This window comes from Leiobunum rupestre, chromosome 4 (assembly GCF_980474605.1).
Source record: "Leiobunum rupestre chromosome 4, qqLeiRupe1.1.hap1, whole genome shotgun sequence".
Classification (NCBI taxonomy): domain Eukaryota; kingdom Metazoa; phylum Arthropoda; class Arachnida; order Opiliones; family Sclerosomatidae; genus Leiobunum; species Leiobunum rupestre.
The window spans coordinates 71606528-71625046 of record NC_143387.1 but is presented as its reverse complement, the minus strand read 5'-3'; the positions used below and the strand labels follow the sequence as shown (position 1 = coordinate 71625046).

General features: G+C 35.3%; 2 protein-coding genes across 4 annotated transcripts in view; both read right to left on the bottom strand.

Annotated features, from left to right (window-relative positions):
• cyc (basic helix-loop-helix ARNT-like protein cyc) overlaps positions 1–17375 on the bottom strand; it is a 141069-nt gene extending 123694 nt beyond the window's left edge. For 2 of the 3 annotated variants that reach the window (XM_090174149.1, XM_090174150.1), the window contains exon 1: positions 17003–17374. In XM_090174149.1, coding sequence (XP_090030275.1) covers positions 17003–17044 — 42 coding nt within the window. In that variant the 5' untranslated portion in view covers positions 17045–17374. Of the gene's footprint in view, positions 1–17002 lie in introns of all 3 variants that reach the window. The other variant, XM_090174148.1, reaches the window with a different exon arrangement.
• A 152-nt stretch (positions 17376–17527) lies between these two features.
• On the bottom strand, positions 17528–18514 carry LOC149948951 (NFU1 iron-sulfur cluster scaffold homolog, mitochondrial-like). Its single transcript, XM_090174143.1, has one exon. It carries the CDS (start codon positions 18481–18483, stop codon positions 17629–17631), a length of 855 nt encoding a protein of 284 aa, XP_090030269.1. The 5' UTR covers positions 18484–18514; the 3' UTR covers positions 17528–17628.
• Between the last annotated feature and the right edge of the window lie 5 nt (positions 18515–18519).

The window sequence follows — 18519 nt, the reverse complement described above, 5'->3', positions numbered from 1 at the left end:
AGTGTGAGGTGCATTCCAGGAACAACGCTCTATGTCGTCTCAACATATTCATTATCCTTAAGTAGAAACAAACCCATTCTTGGTAACAGCCAAAAGAACGAAATAGAAATAGCACCACTGGAACTATAATTGCGGGAATGTAATCTCCCCCATTCGCTTTCTTTTAACATTAGAGGCCGAGGCTTACCGAAATTAAAAACGCTTTTAAAACTAGTACTAAATCTCTTTCTTTGTCCACAAACAAATGAAAGATGAAGGTACAATTATTTGTTCATACTTTGCCAAAATAAAGATAAATTGTCGAATCGAAAAATAAAAGTGATAATTAAAACCAATGTTTACGTCTCTTGAGTCTAGAGTGTAGGTGGAATTTGTAGGAGTGTAGATTGTATCTAAATAAAGCAACGTCTACACTCCGCTAGAAATGCGCAGGGTTCGTACAAAATTTAAGAAATTAAATTCCCTGACATTTCCAGGTTTTCACTGACCAAATTGTCAAATTTTCCCGGACCATTTTTGTAGAATAAATGAATGGTTTGAAGTAAAAATCTTGAAAAATATTTTCTTTCAAAAATTTATTTGCCTGATTTTTTGGGGTTCATTTTAAAATTGCCATACTTTTTGGGACAATTATCAAATTCCTTGACTTTTCCCTGACCTTTTGGAAACATTTTCAAATTCCTTGACTTTTCCAGGTTTTCCAGGTCGTATTAGAACCCTGATGCGAAATTGAGATTTAAACGCGTTTTATGGGGAGCTTATCAAAATTTTAGGAGTATAATCGGATTGGCTCGATTTGGATGACTACTAAGGGGAAAAAACCATAAAATTTCCGGATTGTGGATTTGCTGATTAGTCGTAACTCTAGCTTCAATGACAAGCCATTTATGACGTTGGTAGTCTTGGCGACAGGCCCTAACTGGGTTAGAATGTGCAATAACTGGTGGCTTTACCGGGGAGTCGGGGTCCGGCTCTTGTAACCCATAAGGGTGGTGGCGCACTTGGAGATGTTAGCTCTGATCAAATGGTCCTATCTCCACCTCCTACTTCAGTCAGGTTTGGGCTGGAAACCAAGCTTCGGCTCAGGCTAACGGAGAGGGTCCGTGCAAACTGGCCACCTCGGCGGATTGGGTAGCCTGCTGAAGGGGTGGCGGGCCTCCGTATGAGGGCACGGTGGTATTGTTTCCCGGTCTTTTGGAGCACACCGGGATCTCCGGTGCCAGCTGTGCCGGGTTATGTGGACCGCTGTGTGCCCGTCGTTCCCCTTTGGGAGCTCTCTCCAAAGGGTTTGACTCTTTACCTTCGTAGGTAGGGTGTCGGCTGGAGTTGCTACAGCCTCCACTCTTAATCCCCCTGCTGTGTGCGAAGTGGGGATTGGTCCACCCATTGCTGCACCTTCTGCTGGGTTGAGTGGCTTGCGTCAAAGGTGCGACCTTCAGTAGTAGGGTGCTACTACCCATGCTGGATTTGTCACCTGTCCGGGCTTGTGGACGCTGGCGTAGGGCACTATGATGATAGACCTCCGGTGGTGTGGTTTTGATCTTACTAGGTACACCGGGCTATAAATTCTGACACAGTCTTGGCGACAAGCAATTTGTTACGTTGATAGTCTTGGCGACCAGCAATTTGTTACGTTGATAGTCTTGGCGACAAGCAATTTGTTACGTTGATAGTCTTGGCGATAAGCATTCATTTCGAGGTAGCACTTAAGATTTAGCGTTTGTTACAGACAAATTAAAAAGTCATAAGAACGTTTTTTCTTAAATAATCTAATTAAAACACAAGCAAACGACGCCAAAATTCTATTAAAATGCACGTATTATTATTTCTGAAGTCAAATTTACGAATAACGATTAGGAAAAACTATTAGAGTTTACTTAAGCCGCTACCTATCTAGGTTAATTTTCAAAAGGGGGGAGATTATATTCCCCTTCACGCCGCCGCCGAAAACAATCAATGACAACGAGGATTTTTGAAAAATCGGCAGGCCAGCCGCCGCCGGGTGGTTTTTGCCTATCGCCCCCGCAAATTAAATCGGCGCTATGCTCTACAACTACTACCTTTAAGTGCCCCAATTTTGTCTCTTTAGAAGCTGTCATGGTCATTAGTTTCACCCTAGCTCCAAAAATATTCAGGATAAATAATTTACAAAAATATTTATGTTCGTAAAAGAAATTTACACATTGTTTCATTTCAATCTGATAATAATGGAAATTTAATGATTTCTTTGAACTGCCATCCCACTTAAGCTTCTCATTTCTACTTTTATTCGTTTTGAAAAGCTAATATCGTAGCTAATTGCCTTGGGTGGCACCCACTCCCCATTTCGGAGGAAAACCAGTTATTTTCCATCATGCCTGGTATCATACCATGGTGCCCAGAAAGTTTTATCTTTGACAATCATCTTAATGTAGATCTTTGCGTCCAAAAATACAGTTCCTCTTTTCAAAATCAATACACTCAAATAGCTCATACACCTGACTTGCTACGGAACCCGTAGAAGAGACTCTTTACACCCTTGGGAAGACATTTTGTCAGTAGTCCCGCGGCTATTTACAAGTATGACAAATAATAATAATAATAATCAGCTAGGTAACCCTGTTAAAATAGCGTCTGATTCAATATTATAGCTTTACGGAGCTTGGTTTCGACAGCAACATTTTTGACGCTAAATAAATTAGAACGAAAATTGCATGGAAACACTATTAAAATAGCGCCTGATTCAATATTGTAGCTTAATTGAGCTTGGTTTCAACAGCAAAATTTTTGACGCGAAATAAATTAGAACGAAAAATGCATGGCAACCCTGTTAAAATAGCGTCTGCTTCAATATTGTAGCTTTACAGAGCTTGGTTTCGACAGCAACATTTTTTACGCGAAATAAATTAGAACGAAAATTGCATGGAAACACTATTAAAATAGCGCCTGATTCAATATTGTAGCTTAATTGAGCTTGGTTTCAACAGCAAAATTTTTGACGCGAAATAAATTAGAACGAAAAATGCATGGCAATCCTGTTAAAATAGCGTCTGCTTCAATATTGTAGCTTTACAGAGCTTGGTTTCGACAGCAACATTTTTGACGCGAAATAAATTAGAACGAAAATTGCATGGAAACACTATTAAAATAGCGCCTGATTCAATATTGTAGCTTAATTGAGCTTGGTTTCAACAGCAACATTTTTGACGCGAAATAAATTAGAACGAAAAATGCATGGCAACCCTGTTAAAATAGCGTCTGCTTCAATATTGTAGCTTTACAGAGCTTGGTTTCGACAGCAACATTTTTTACGCGAAATAAATTAGAACGAAAATTGCATGGAAACACTATTAAAATAGCGCCTGATTCAATATTGTAGCTTAATTGAGCTTGGTTTCAACAGCAACATTTTTGACGCAAAATGAATTAGAACGAAAAATGCATGGCAACCCTGTTAAAATAGCGTCTGCTTCAATATTGTAGCTTAATTGAGCTTGGTTTCAACAGCAACATTTTTGACGCAAAATAAATTAGAACGAAAAATGCATGGCAACCCTGTTAAAATAGCGTCTGCTTCAATATTGTAGCTTTACAGAGCTTGGTTTCGACAGCAACATTTTTTACGCGAAATAAATTAGAACGAAAATTGCATGGAAACACTATTAAAATAGCGCCTGATTCAATATTGTAGCTTAATTGAGCTTGGTTTCAACAGCAAAATTTTTGACGCGAAATAAATTAGAACGAAAAATGCATGGCAATCCTGTTAAAATAGCGTCTGCTTCAATATTGTAGCTTTACAGAGCTTGGTTTCGACAGCAACATTTTTGACGCGAAATAAATTAGAACGAAAATTGCATGGAAACACTATTAAAATAGCGCCTGATTCAATATTGTAGCTTAATTGAGCTTGGTTTCAACAGCAACATTTTTGACGCGAAATAAATTAGAACGAAAAATGCATGGCAACCCTGTTAAAATAGCGTCTGCTTCAATATTGTAGCTTTACAGAGCTTGGTTTCGACAGCAACATTTTTTACGCGAAATAAATTAGAACGAAAATTGCATGGAAACACTATTAAAATAGCGCCTGATTCAATATTGTAGCTTAATTGAGCTTGGTTTCAACAGCAACATTTTTGACGCAAAATGAATTAGAACGAAAAATGCATGGCAACCCTGTTAAAATAGCGTCTGCTTCAATATTGTAGCTTAATTGAGCTTGGTTTCAACAGCAACATTTTTGACGCAAAATAAATTAGAACGAAAAATGCATGGCAACCCTGTTAAAATAGCGTCTGCTTCAATATTGTAGCTTAATTGAGCTTGGTTTCAACAGCCAACATTTTGGAAGTGAAATAAATAAATTAGAACGAAAAATGCATGGCAACCCTGTTAAAATAGCGTCTGATTCAATATTGTAGCTTAACTGAGCTTGGTTTCAACAGTCAACATTTTGGAAGCGAAATAAATAAATTAGAACGAAAAATGCATGGCAACCCTGTTAAAATAGCGTCTGATTCAATACTGTAGCTTAACTGAGCTTGGTTTCAACAGCCAACATTTTGGAAGTGAAATAAATAAATTAGAACGAAAATTGCATGGAAACACTATTAAAATAGCGCCTGATTCAATATTGTAGCTTAATTGAGCTTGGTTTCATCAGCAACATTTTTGACGCAAAATAAATTAGAACGAAAAATGCATGGCAACCCTGTTAAAATAGCGTCTGCTTCAATATTGTAGCTTAACTGAGCTTGGTTTCAACAGCAACATTTTTGACGCAAAATAAATTAGAACGAAAAATGCATGGCAACCCTGTTAAAATAGCGTCTGCTTCAATATTGTAGCTTAATTGAGCTTGGTTTCAACAGCCAACATTTTGGAAGTGAAATAAATAAATTAGAACGAAAAATGCATGGCAACCCTGTTAAAATAGCGTCTGATTCAATATTGTAGCTTAACTGAGCTTGGTTTCAACAGCAACATTTTTGACGCAAAATGAATTAGAACGAAAAATGCATGGCAACCCTGTGAAAATAGCGTCTGCTTCAATATTGTAGCTTAATTGAGCTTGGTTTCAACAGCAACATTTTTGACGCAAAATAAATTAGAACGAAAAATGCATGGCAACCCTGTTAAAATAGCGTCTGCTTCAATATTGTAGCTTAATTGAGCTTGGTTTCAACAGCCAACATTTTGGAAGTGAAATAAATAAATTAGAACGAAAAATGCATGGCAACCCTGTTAAAATAGCGTCTGATTCAATATTGTAGCTTAACTGAGCTTGGTTTCAACAGTCAACATTTTGGAAGCGAAATAAATAAATTAGAACGAAAAATGCATGGCAACCCTGTTAAAATAGCGTCTGATTCAATACTGTAGCTTAACTGAGCTTGGTTTCAACAGCCAACATTTTGGAAGTGAAATAAATAAATTAGAACGAAAATTGCATGGAAACACTATTAAAATAGCGCCTGATTCAATATTGTAGCTTAATTGAGCTTGGTTTCATCAGCAACATTTTTGACGCAAAATAAATTAGAACGAAAAATGCATGGCAACCCTGTTAAAATAGCGTCTGCTTCAATATTGTAGCTTAATTGAGCTTGGTTTCAACAGCCAACATTTTGGAAGTGAAATAAATAAATTAGAACGAAAAATGCATGGCAACCCTGTTAAAATAGCGTCTGATTCAATATTGTAGCTTAACTGAGCTTGGTTTCAACAGTCAACATTTTGGAAGCGAAATAAATAAATTAGAACGAAAAATGCATGGCAACCCTGTTAAAATAGCGTCTGATTCAATACTGTAGCTTAACTGAGCTTGGTTTCAACAGCCAACATTTTGGAAGTGAAATAAATAAATTAGAACGAAAATTGCATGGAAACACTATTAAAATAGCGCCTGATTCAATATTGTAGCTTAATTGAGCTTGGTTTCAACAGCCAACATTTTGGAAGTGAAATAAATAAATTAGAACGAAAAATGCATGGCAACCCTGTTAAAATAGCGTCTGATTCAATACTGTAGCTTAACTGAGCTTGGTTTCAACAGCCAACAATTTGGAAGTGAAATAAATAAATTAGAACGAAAAATGTATGGCAACCCTGTTAAAATAGCGTCTGATTCAATATTGTAGCTTAACTGAGCTTGGTTTCAACAGCCAACATTTTGGAAGTGAAATAAATAAATTAGAACGAAAAATGCATGGCAACCCTGTTAAAATAGCGTCTGATTCAATATTGTAGCTTAACTGAGCTTGGTTTCAACAGCCAACATTTTGGAAGTGAAATAAATAAATTAGAACGAAAAATGCATGGCAACCCTGTTAAAATAGCGTCTGATTCAATATTGTAGCTTAACTGAGCTTGGTTTCAACAGTCAACATTTTGGAAGCGAAATAAATAAATTAGAACGAAAAATGCATGGCAACCCTGTTAAAATAGCGTCTGATTCAATACTGTAGCTTAACTGAGCTTGGTTTCAACAGCCAACATTTTGGAAGTGAAATAAATAAATTAGAACGAAAAATGCATGGCAACCCTGTTAAAATAGCGTCTGCTTCAATATTGTAGCTTAATTGAGCTTGGTTTCAACAGCCAACATTTTGGAAGTGAAATAAATAAATTAGAACGAAAAATGCATGGCAACCCTGTTAAAATAGCGTCTGATTCAATATTGTAGCTTAACTGAGCTTGGTTTCAACAGTCAACATTTTGGAAGCGAAATAAATAAATTAGAACGAAAAATGCATGGCAACCCTGTTAAAATAGCGTCTGATTCAATACTGTAGCTTAACTGAGCTTGGTTTCAACAGCCAACATTTTGGAAGTGAAATAAATAAATTAGAACGAAAATTGCATGGAAACACTATTAAAATAGCGCCTGATTCAATATTGTAGCTTAATTGAGCTTGGTTTCATCAGCAACATTTTTGACGCAAAATAAATTAGAACGAAAAATGCATGGCAACCCTGTTAAAATAGCCTCTGCTTCAATATTGTAGCTTAATTGAGCTTGGTTTCAACAGCCAACATTTTGGAAGTGAAATAAATAAATTAGAACGAAAAATGCATGGCAACCCTGTTAAAATAGCGTCTGATTCAATATTGTAGCTTAACTGAGCTTGGTTTCAACAGTCAACATTTTGGAAGCGAAATAAATAAATTAGAACGAAAAATGCATGGCAACCCTGTTAAAATAGCGTCTGATTCAATACTGTAGCTTAACTGAGCTTGGTTTCAACAGCCAACATTTTGGAAGTGAAATAAATAAATTAGAACGAAAATTGCATGGAAACACTATTAAAATAGCGCCTGATTCAATATTGTAGCTTAATTGAGCTTGGTTTCATCAGCAACATTTTTGACGCAAAATAAATTAGAACGAAAAATGCATGGCAACCCTGTTAAAATAGCGTCTGCTTCAATATTGTAGCTTTACAGAGCTTGGTTTCGACAGCAACATTTTTTACGCGAAATAAATTAGAACGAAAATTGCATGGAAACACTATTAAAATAGCGCCTGATTCAATATTGTAGCTTAATTGAGCTTGGTTTCAACAGCAAAATTTTTGACGCGAAATAAATTAGAACGAAAAATGCATGGCAATCCTGTTAAAATAGCGTCTGCTTCAATATTGTAGCTTTACAGAGCTTGGTTTCGACAGCAACATTTTTGACGCGAAATAAATTAGAACGAAAATTGCATGGAAACACTATTAAAATAGCGCCTGATTCAATATTGTAGCTTAATTGAGCTTGGTTTCAACAGCAACATTTTTGACGCGAAATAAATTAGAACGAAAAATGCATGGCAACCCTGTTAAAATAGCGTCTGCTTCAATATTGTAGCTTTACAGAGCTTGGTTTCGACAGCAACATTTTTTACGCGAAATAAATTAGAACGAAAATTGCATGGAAACACTATTAAAATAGCGCCTGATTCAATATTGTAGCTTAATTGAGCTTGGTTTCAACAGCAACATTTTTGACGCAAAATGAATTAGAACGAAAAATGCATGGCAACCCTGTTAAAATAGCGTCTGCTTCAATATTGTAGCTTAATTGAGCTTGGTTTCAACAGCAACATTTTTGACGCAAAATAAATTAGAACGAAAAATGCATGGCAACCCTGTTAAAATAGCGTCTGCTTCAATATTGTAGCTTAATTGAGCTTGGTTTCAACAGCCAACATTTTGGAAGTGAAATAAATAAATTAGAACGAAAAATGCATGGCAACCCTGTTAAAATAGCGTCTGATTCAATATTGTAGCTTAACTGAGCTTGGTTTCAACAGTCAACATTTTGGAAGCGAAATAAATAAATTAGAACGAAAAATGCATGGCAACCCTGTTAAAATAGCGTCTGATTCAATACTGTAGCTTAACTGAGCTTGGTTTCAACAGCCAACATTTTGGAAGTGAAATAAATAAATTAGAACGAAAATTGCATGGAAACACTATTAAAATAGCGCCTGATTCAATATTGTAGCTTAATTGAGCTTGGTTTCATCAGCAACATTTTTGACGCAAAATAAATTAGAACGAAAAATGCATGGCAACCCTGTTAAAATAGCGTCTGCTTCAATATTGTAGCTTAACTGAGCTTGGTTTCAACAGCAACATTTTTGACGCAAAATAAATTAGAACGAAAAATGCATGGCAACCCTGTTAAAATAGCGTCTGCTTCAATATTGTAGCTTAATTGAGCTTGGTTTCAACAGCCAACATTTTGGAAGTGAAATAAATAAATTAGAACGAAAAATGCATGGCAACCCTGTTAAAATAGCGTCTGATTCAATATTGTAGCTTAACTGAGCTTGGTTTCAACAGCAACATTTTTGACGCAAAATGAATTAGAACGAAAAATGCATGGCAACCCTGTGAAAATAGCGTCTGCTTCAATATTGTAGCTTAATTGAGCTTGGTTTCAACAGCAACATTTTTGACGCAAAATAAATTAGAACGAAAAATGCATGGCAACCCTGTTAAAATAGCGTCTGCTTCAATATTGTAGCTTAATTGAGCTTGGTTTCAACAGCCAACATTTTGGAAGTGAAATAAATAAATTAGAACGAAAAATGCATGGCAACCCTGTTAAAATAGCGTCTGATTCAATATTGTAGCTTAACTGAGCTTGGTTTCAACAGTCAACATTTTGGAAGCGAAATAAATAAATTAGAACGAAAAATGCATGGCAACCCTGTTAAAATAGCGTCTGATTCAATACTGTAGCTTAACTGAGCTTGGTTTCAACAGCCAACATTTTGGAAGTGAAATAAATAAATTAGAACGAAAATTGCATGGAAACACTATTAAAATAGCGCCTGATTCAATATTGTAGCTTAATTGAGCTTGGTTTCATCAGCAACATTTTTGACGCAAAATAAATTAGAACGAAAAATGCATGGCAACCCTGTTAAAATAGCGTCTGCTTCAATATTGTAGCTTAATTGAGCTTGGTTTCAACAGCCAACATTTTGGAAGTGAAATAAATAAATTAGAACGAAAAATGCATGGCAACCCTGTTAAAATAGCGTCTGATTCAATATTGTAGCTTAACTGAGCTTGGTTTCAACAGTCAACATTTTGGAAGCGAAATAAATAAATTAGAACGAAAAATGCATGGCAACCCTGTTAAAATAGCGTCTGATTCAATACTGTAGCTTAACTGAGCTTGGTTTCAACAGCCAACATTTTGGAAGTGAAATAAATAAATTAGAACGAAAATTGCATGGAAACACTATTAAAATAGCGCCTGATTCAATATTGTAGCTTAATTGAGCTTGGTTTCAACAGCCAACATTTTGGAAGTGAAATAAATAAATTAGAACGAAAAATGCATGGCAACCCTGTTAAAATAGCGTCTGATTCAATACTGTAGCTTAACTGAGCTTGGTTTCAACAGCCAACAATTTGGAAGTGAAATAAATAAATTAGAACGAAAAATGTATGGCAACCCTGTTAAAATAGCGTCTGATTCAATATTGTAGCTTAACTGAGCTTGGTTTCAACAGCCAACATTTTGGAAGTGAAATAAATAAATTAGAACGAAAAATGCATGGCAACCCTGTTAAAATAGCGTCTGATTCAATATTGTAGCTTAACTGAGCTTGGTTTCAACAGCCAACATTTTGGAAGTGAAATAAATAAATTAGAACGAAAAATGCATGGCAACCCTGTTAAAATAGCGTCTGATTCAATATTGTAGCTTAACTGAGCTTGGTTTCAACAGTCAACATTTTGGAAGCGAAATAAATAAATTAGAACGAAAAATGCATGGCAACCCTGTTAAAATAGCGTCTGATTCAATACTGTAGCTTAACTGAGCTTGGTTTCAACAGCCAACATTTTGGAAGTGAAATAAATAAATTAGAACGAAAAATGCATGGCAACCCTGTTAAAATAGCGTCTGCTTCAATATTGTAGCTTAATTGAGCTTGGTTTCAACAGCCAACATTTTGGAAGTGAAATAAATAAATTAGAACGAAAAATGCATGGCAACCCTGTTAAAATAGCGTCTGATTCAATATTGTAGCTTAACTGAGCTTGGTTTCAACAGTCAACATTTTGGAAGCGAAATAAATAAATTAGAACGAAAAATGCATGGCAACCCTGTTAAAATAGCGTCTGATTCAATACTGAAGCTTAACTGAGCTTGGTTTCAACAGCCAACATTTTGGAAGTGAAATAAATAAATTAGAACGAAAATTGCATGGAAACACTATTAAAATAGCGCCTGATTCAATATTGTAGCTTAATTGAGCTTGGTTTCATCAGCAACATTTTTGACGCAAAATAAATTAGAACGAAAAATGCATGGCAACCCTGTTAAAATAGCCTCTGCTTCAATATTGTAGCTTAATTGAGCTTGGTTTCAACAGCCAACATTTTGGAAGTGAAATAAATAAATTAGAACGAAAAATGCATGGCAACCCTGTTAAAATAGCGTCTGATTCAATATTGTAGCTTAACTGAGCTTGGTTTCAACAGTCAACATTTTGGAAGCGAAATAAATAAATTAGAACGAAAAATGCATGGCAACCCTGTTAAAATAGCGTCTGATTCAATACTGTAGCTTAACTGAGCTTGGTTTCAACAGCCAACATTTTGGAAGTGAAATAAATAAATTAGAACGAAAATTGCATGGAAACACTATTAAAATAGCGCCTGATTCAATATTGTAGCTTAATTGAGCTTGGTTTCATCAGCAACATTTTTGACGCAAAATAAATTAGAACGAAAAATGCATGGCAACCCTGTTAAAATAGCGTCTGATTCAATACTGTAGCTTAACTGAGCTTGGTTTCAACAGCCAACAATTTGGAAGTGAAATAAATAAATTAGAACGAAAAATGTATGGCAACCCTGTTAAAATAGCGTCTGATTCAATATTGTAGCTTAACTGAGCTTGGTTTCAACAGCCAACATTTTGGAAGTGAAATAAATAAATTAGAACGAAAAATGCATGGCAACCCTGTTAAAATAGCGTCTGATTCAATATTGTAGCTTAACTGAGCTTGGTTTCAACAGCCAACATTTTGGAAGTGAAATAAATAAATTAGAACGAAAAATGCATGGCAACCCTGTTAAAATAGCGTCTGATTCAATATTGTAGCTTAACTGAGCTTGGTTTCAACAGTCAACATTTTGGAAGCGAAATAAATAAATTAGAACGAAAAATGCATGGCAACCCTGTTAAAATAGCGTCTGATTCAATACTGTAGCTTAACTGAGCTTGGTTTCAACAGCCAACATTTTGGAAGTGAAATAAATAAATTAGAACGAAAAATGCATGGCAACCCTGTTAAAATAGCGTCTGCTTCAATATTGTAGCTTAATTGAGCTTGTTTTCAACAGCCAACATTTTGGAAGTGAAATAAATAAATTAGAACGAAAAATGCATGGCAACCCTGTTAAAATAGCGTCTGATTCAATATTGTAGCTTAACTGAGCTTGGTTTCAACAGTCAACATTTTGGAAGCGAAATAAATAAATTAGAACGAAAAATGCATGGCAACCCTGTTAAAATAGTGTCTGATTCAATACTGTAGCTTAACTGAGCTTGGTTTCAACAGCCAACATTTTGGAAGTGAAATAAATAAATTAGAACGAAAATTGCATGGAAACACTATTAAAATAGCGCCTGATTCAATATTGTAGCTTAATTGAGCTTGGTTTCATCAGCAACATTTTTGACGCAAAATAAATTAGAACGAAAAATGCATGGCAACCCTGTTAAAATAGCGTCTGCTTCAATATTGTAGCTTAATTGAGCTTGGTTTCAACAGCCAACATTTTGGAAGTGAAATAAATAAATTAGAACGAAAAATGCATGGCAACCCTGTTAAAATAGCGTCTGATTCAATATTGTAGCTTAACTGAGCTTGGTTTCAACAGTCAACATTTTGGAAGCGAATTAAATAAATTAGAACGAAAAATGCATGGCAACCCTGTTAAAATAGCGTCTGATTCAATACTGTAGCTTAACTGAGCTTGGTTTCAACAGCCAACATTTTGGAAGTGAAATAAATAAATTAGAACGAAAATTGCATGGAAACACTATTAAAATAGCGCCTGATTCAATATTGTAGCTTAATTGAGCTTGGTTTCATCAGCAACATTTTTGACGCAAAATAAATTAGAACGAAAAATGCATGGCAACCCTGTTAAAATAGCGTCTGATTCAATACTGTAGCTTAACTGAGCTTGGTTTCAACAGCCAACAATTTGGAAGTGAAATAAATAAATTAGAACGAAAAATGTATGGCAACCCTGTTAAAATAGCGTCTGATTCAATATTGTAGCTTAACTGAGCTTGGTTTCAACAGCCAACATTTTGGAAGTGAAATAAATAAATTAGAACGAAAAATGCATGGCAACCCTGTTAAAATAGCGTCTGATTCAATATTGTAGCTTAACTGAGCTTGGTTTCAACAGCCAACATTTTGGAAGTGAAATAAATAAATTAGAACGAAAAATGCATGGCAACCCTGTTAAAATAGCGTCTGATTCAATATTGTAGCTTAACTGAGCTTGGTTTCAACAGTCAACATTTTGGAAGCGAAATAAATAAATTAGAACGAAAAATGCATGGCAACCCTGTTAAAATAGCGTCTGATTCAATACTGTAGCTTAACTGAGCTTGGTTTCAACAGCCAACATTTTTGACGCTAAATAAATTAGAACGAAAATTGCATGGAAACACTATTAAAATAGCGCCTGATTCAATATTGTAGCTTAATTGAGCTTGGTTTCAACAGCAAAATTTTTGACGCGAAATAAATTAGAACGAAAAATGCATGGCAACCCTGTTAAAATAGCGTCTGCTTCAATATTGTAGCTTTACAGAGCTTGGTTTCGACAGCAACATTTTTTACGCGAAATAAATTAGAACGAAAATTGCATGGAAACACTATTAAAATAGCGCCTGATTCAATATTGTAGCTTAATTGAGCTTGGTTTCAACAGCAAAATTTTTGACGCGAAATAAATTAGAACGAAAAATGCATGGCAATCCTGTTAAAATAGCGTCTGCTTCAATATTGTAGCTTTACAGAGCTTGGTTTCGACAGCAACATTTTTGACGCGAAATAAATTAGAACGAAAATTGCATGGAAACACTATTAAAATAGCGCCTGATTCAATATTGTAGCTTAATTGAGCTTGGTTTCAACAGCAACATTTTTGACGCGAAATAAATTAGAACGAAAAATGCATGGCAACCCTGTTAAAATAGCGTCTGCTTCAATATTGTAGCTTTACAGAGCTTGGTTTCGACAGCAACATTTTTTACGCGAAATAAATTAGAACGAAAATTGCATGGAAACACTATTAAAATAGCGCCTGATTCAATATTGTAGCTTAATTGAGCTTGGTTTCAACAGCAACATTTTTGACGCAAAATAAATTAGAACGAAAAATGCATGGCAACCCTGTTAAAATAGCGTCTGCTTCAATATTGTAGCTTAATTGAGCTTGGTTTCAACAGCAACATTTTTGACGCAAAATAAATTAGAACGAAAAATGCATGGCAACCCTGTTAAAATAGCGTCTGCTTCAATATTGTAGCTTAATTGAGCTTGGTTTCAACAGCCAACATTTTGGAAGTGAAATAAATAAATTAGAACGAAAAATGCATGGCAACCCTGTTAAAATAGCGTCTGATTCAATATTGTAGCTTAACTGAGCTTGGTTTCAACAGTCAACATTTTGGAAGCGAAATAAATAAATTAGAACGAAAAATGCATGGCAACCCTGTTAAAATAGCGTCTGATTCAATACTGTAGCTTAACTGAGCTTGGTTTCAACAGCCAACATTTTGGAAGTGAAATAAATAAATTAGAACGAAAATTGCATGGAAACACTATTAAAATAGCGCCTGATTCAATATTGTAGCTTAATTGAGCTTGGTTTCATCAGCAACATTTTTGACGCAAAATAAATTAGAACGAAAAATGCATGGCAACCCTGTTAAAATAGCGTCTGCTTCAATATTGTAGCTTAATTGAGCTTGGTTTCAACAGCCAACATTTTGGAAGTGAAATAAATAAATTAGAACGAAAAATGCATGGCAACCCTGTTAAAATAGCGTCTGATTCAATATTGTAGCTTAACTGAGCTTGGTTTCAACAGTCAACATTTTGGAAGCGAAATAAATAAATTAGAACGAAAAATGCATGGCAACCCTGTTAAAATAGCGTCTGATTCAATACTGTAGCTTAACTGAGCTTGGTTTCAACAGCCAACATTTTGGAAGTGAAATAAATAAATTAGAACGAAAATTGCATGGAAACACTATTAAAATAGCGCCTGATTCAATATTGTAGCTTAATTGAGCTTGGTTTCATCAGCAACATTTTTGACGCAAAATAAATTAGAACGAAAAATGCATGGCAACCCTGTTAAAATAGCGTCTGATTCAATACTGTAGCTTAACTGAGCTTGGTTTCAACAGCCAACAATTTGGAAGTGAAATAAATAAATTAGAACGAAAAATGTATGGCAACCCTGTTAAAATAGCGTCTGATTCAATATTGTAGCTTAACTGAGCTTGGTTTCAACAGCCAACATTTTGGAAGTGAAATAAATAAATTAGAACGAAAAATGCATGGCAACCCTGTTAAAATAGCGTCTGATTCAATATTGTAGCTTAACTGAGCTTGGTTTCAACAGTCAACATTTTGGAAGCGAAATAAATAAATTAGAACGAAAAATGCATGGCAACTCTGTTAAAATAGCGTCTGATTCAATATTGTAGCTTAACTGAGCTTGGTTTCAACAGTCAACATTTTGGAAGCGAAATAATTAAATTAGAACGAAAAATGCATGTCAACACTATTAAAATAGCGTCTGCTTCAATATTGTAGCTTTACTGAGCTTGGTTTCAACAGACAAAATTTTATTGTTAAATAAAGCTTCTAAACCCCACCGCTTGGAGTAAATAAGAAATAAGAGTTATTGAATATTTCAGTTTCCCGGAAAGAAAAATTGCCGGGTTAAGTTAATCGCGTGGGACGCGGGTAGATGGCGGTAATAATATTGAGGCGGAGTTACTTCGGAAACGGCTTTGCCAAAGGCGTTATTTTTATTACATCATTTGCTAAAAGATTTCTTTTACCGGTAGATATAAGAAATTGATATGTATTATTGGGGTAACCTTCACATACCACGGGAGGTTTTTTTTTTTGAAAGGCAGTATAGGGTGCGTTCTCTTATACATTATTATAATTACAGACATTCGTGGAAGTCGAAAACGCGTTCTGCACGGATACTAAAGAAAGAAAAATTACCAAAGAAAAGATATTTAAACTTAATATAATAGAATTTGTCTTCGTTTATTAGCCGTAACGCGTAAACTAGGTCTAGTCAATCAGGAAATAAAAGTGGAATTCCTAAAACCATTTGTCCTTCAAAGGAGCTGGTCAAACGGCATTTTCGCGATTAACTATAAATTTATTCAATCTTTTATTCTTTGTTAATTTTTGAAAAGTTCCCGGCCTTAAACTTTACGTTTAGTACTTTTTATTTTTAAAGGTTGTGTCTTATTTCTGATAACTAGGTGTTTCGTTGCTCGTATATTGCTCGCGTACGAGTTCCAAATAACCATAGACGTTTTTACTACAAAATAAAACGTCGCATTTTATCACGTGAAGATTCAAAAAGTGGGAGATAATTTAGTGTAAAAATTAATTAAAGAACGTAAAAGATCGCCGTTTTACCCTAAAATGACTGAGATTATAATCACTAAGGGGAACCATTATTTTAATACACGATTTATTATTAACGTATCAGCAGAATTATATAAGATATTTCTTTTGAGATAAATATGCATCTGGGCCATAAAATACAATATTTTTAGAATTGCTCCTAAACTCCTTCATGCTCGAAAAATCAGCTTGCCTAAAAATGTGAAATGTAAATATAATAATCAGCTAGGCTAATACCCAAGGCACCACCTTTGGCCCAAGTCATCTAGCGAATTTTAATGCTTTAACAGGTGGCCGGGTTACAATGCGTAGGAGGATGGTGGCAAGCCCTTCATGCCACGCGAACCATCTACATTAAATATTACTGTTAACTCTCCGAAGAGATATTAACAGATTTATATACGATATTTTATCGTTTTGGAAAATCACAATAATAACAATTTTTTCATGCACACTTTTTCTTCCAAAAAGCGCATGTTTGAGATATTAGGTAAATGAATACTTATCTCTATATACTTCTGAGATAACGTTTCGTAGTCTTAGTTTTCAAAGCTTAATTTTCCACCCCATCTACTACGTTCCCCACAAATCGCTACACTTATTTTAAACGCGTCAAGTTATTATTGGCCTTGATTCGGAGCTTCCGTCTCCTAACTGATTAAATAAGCATAATAATAATAAATTAAGGGAATAGCAAAACAGTGGTTTTCTTTCCCGTGAAATGCAATTTATGTGTTATTAATGATACGCATGAACGAAGCGTATAGGCTGACCACGGTAAAAACGCGTAGAAAAATAAATTATCCTTACCTTGCTCTTGGATTTCATATCCTCCGTTTTCAGCAAGTCCATTACTTACGTTTCCAGGATAATCCGTGATTATATTTGCTGTACTTTTCAGCAGCCCACGGTGCAAAAACAAATTATCTAACGTAGTCGAAGATTTCGGTTACTTTTCCTCATCAATTTCCCGCTGATGAAAAGGCTTCTTGTACTTAACATACAGAATAAGGCGTTAGGCCTAATCTAAACGCGACTAGAGTTATTTGCGATTAAAACGGTCCATATCTATTTTATTACTAGAAAAACACGACACTCTTTCGTATATTTATCCCTATTATTCAACATTTACCATCGAGAGGACCCCCCTATAGGTTAGATTTTTCAAGGGCGAAGCGACGAAGTTTCGGTAGCGGTGCAACGCGCGAAAAAGCAGCGTCTGCTACGCGATTGTCATTTCAATCTTGAATAATAGATGGCGGCATGAGTTGGGAAAAAAATCGAAAGTTCCGAAACCGTGGCGCTATCTTCCACTCAACGAAATAAACAATCTCGTTTAATTTCAATAATTTTTATTAACATTTTTTAAATAAAGCGAAGCTATAATTTACAGACAAAAAGGTGGTGGTTTAATTTCTATTTAAATATTGGAAGTGTTACTCTTTTCCTTCGAGTTTCTTCTCAAGCTTTTCAAATTCTTTCTCCGCTATTTCATCAGCTGCATCTTGAACTTGAATGACACCCATGACCTCAGGGATATAAAATTGCAACATATTTTGAACACCATTTTTTAGAGTGACAATCGAACTAGGGCAACTGGTGCAAGAACCTTGCATTTTTAGTTTGACAACTCCACCTTCAAAGCCCATAAATATAACATCACCGCCATCCTCCTGTACTACTGGTCTTATACGAGTGTCAAGCAACTCTATAATCATAGAAATGGTTTCATCATTCTCTGGATTAAGATTTTCTGTCTTCCCTGACTCCTCTTGTTCGTTTAGTATAGGAGAGTTGGATGCAAAAAAATCCATAATAGTTGCAAATATATCGGGTTTCAGAACTCTCCATTCAACTTCATCATCCATTTTAGTTACGGTGATGAAATCTTTCCCAAAGAAAACTGATTTCACTCCCTCAATTCTGAATAATAGTTTTGCTAAGGGCGATCTACGAGATGCGTTAATGTTTGGAAAATCTACAGTTCCTTCTTCAAGAACTGTACAACCTGGTAAAAACTTCATACTGTTCGGATTGGGTGTATCTTGAGTTTGAATAAACATATTTCTTTTGAAAATAAGCGATTGGCATACGACAGCACCACGGCATTTCGAATACTTCAGCAACTTCCCACCGTAGTTATTTTTCATGCATCCGGCAACTGCGGAGTTTGACAAACTGGCCACTGTAAGCCTTGGCGCAATTTTACTCATTGAAAACAATTCTTTCATCCCCCTCTGAGCGATATTTCGCGCGATTTTTAATGGAAAAGTTTTAGAAATGTACGCCATTGCGGCAAATTTACTTTTTTTCCTTAAAAATATTAA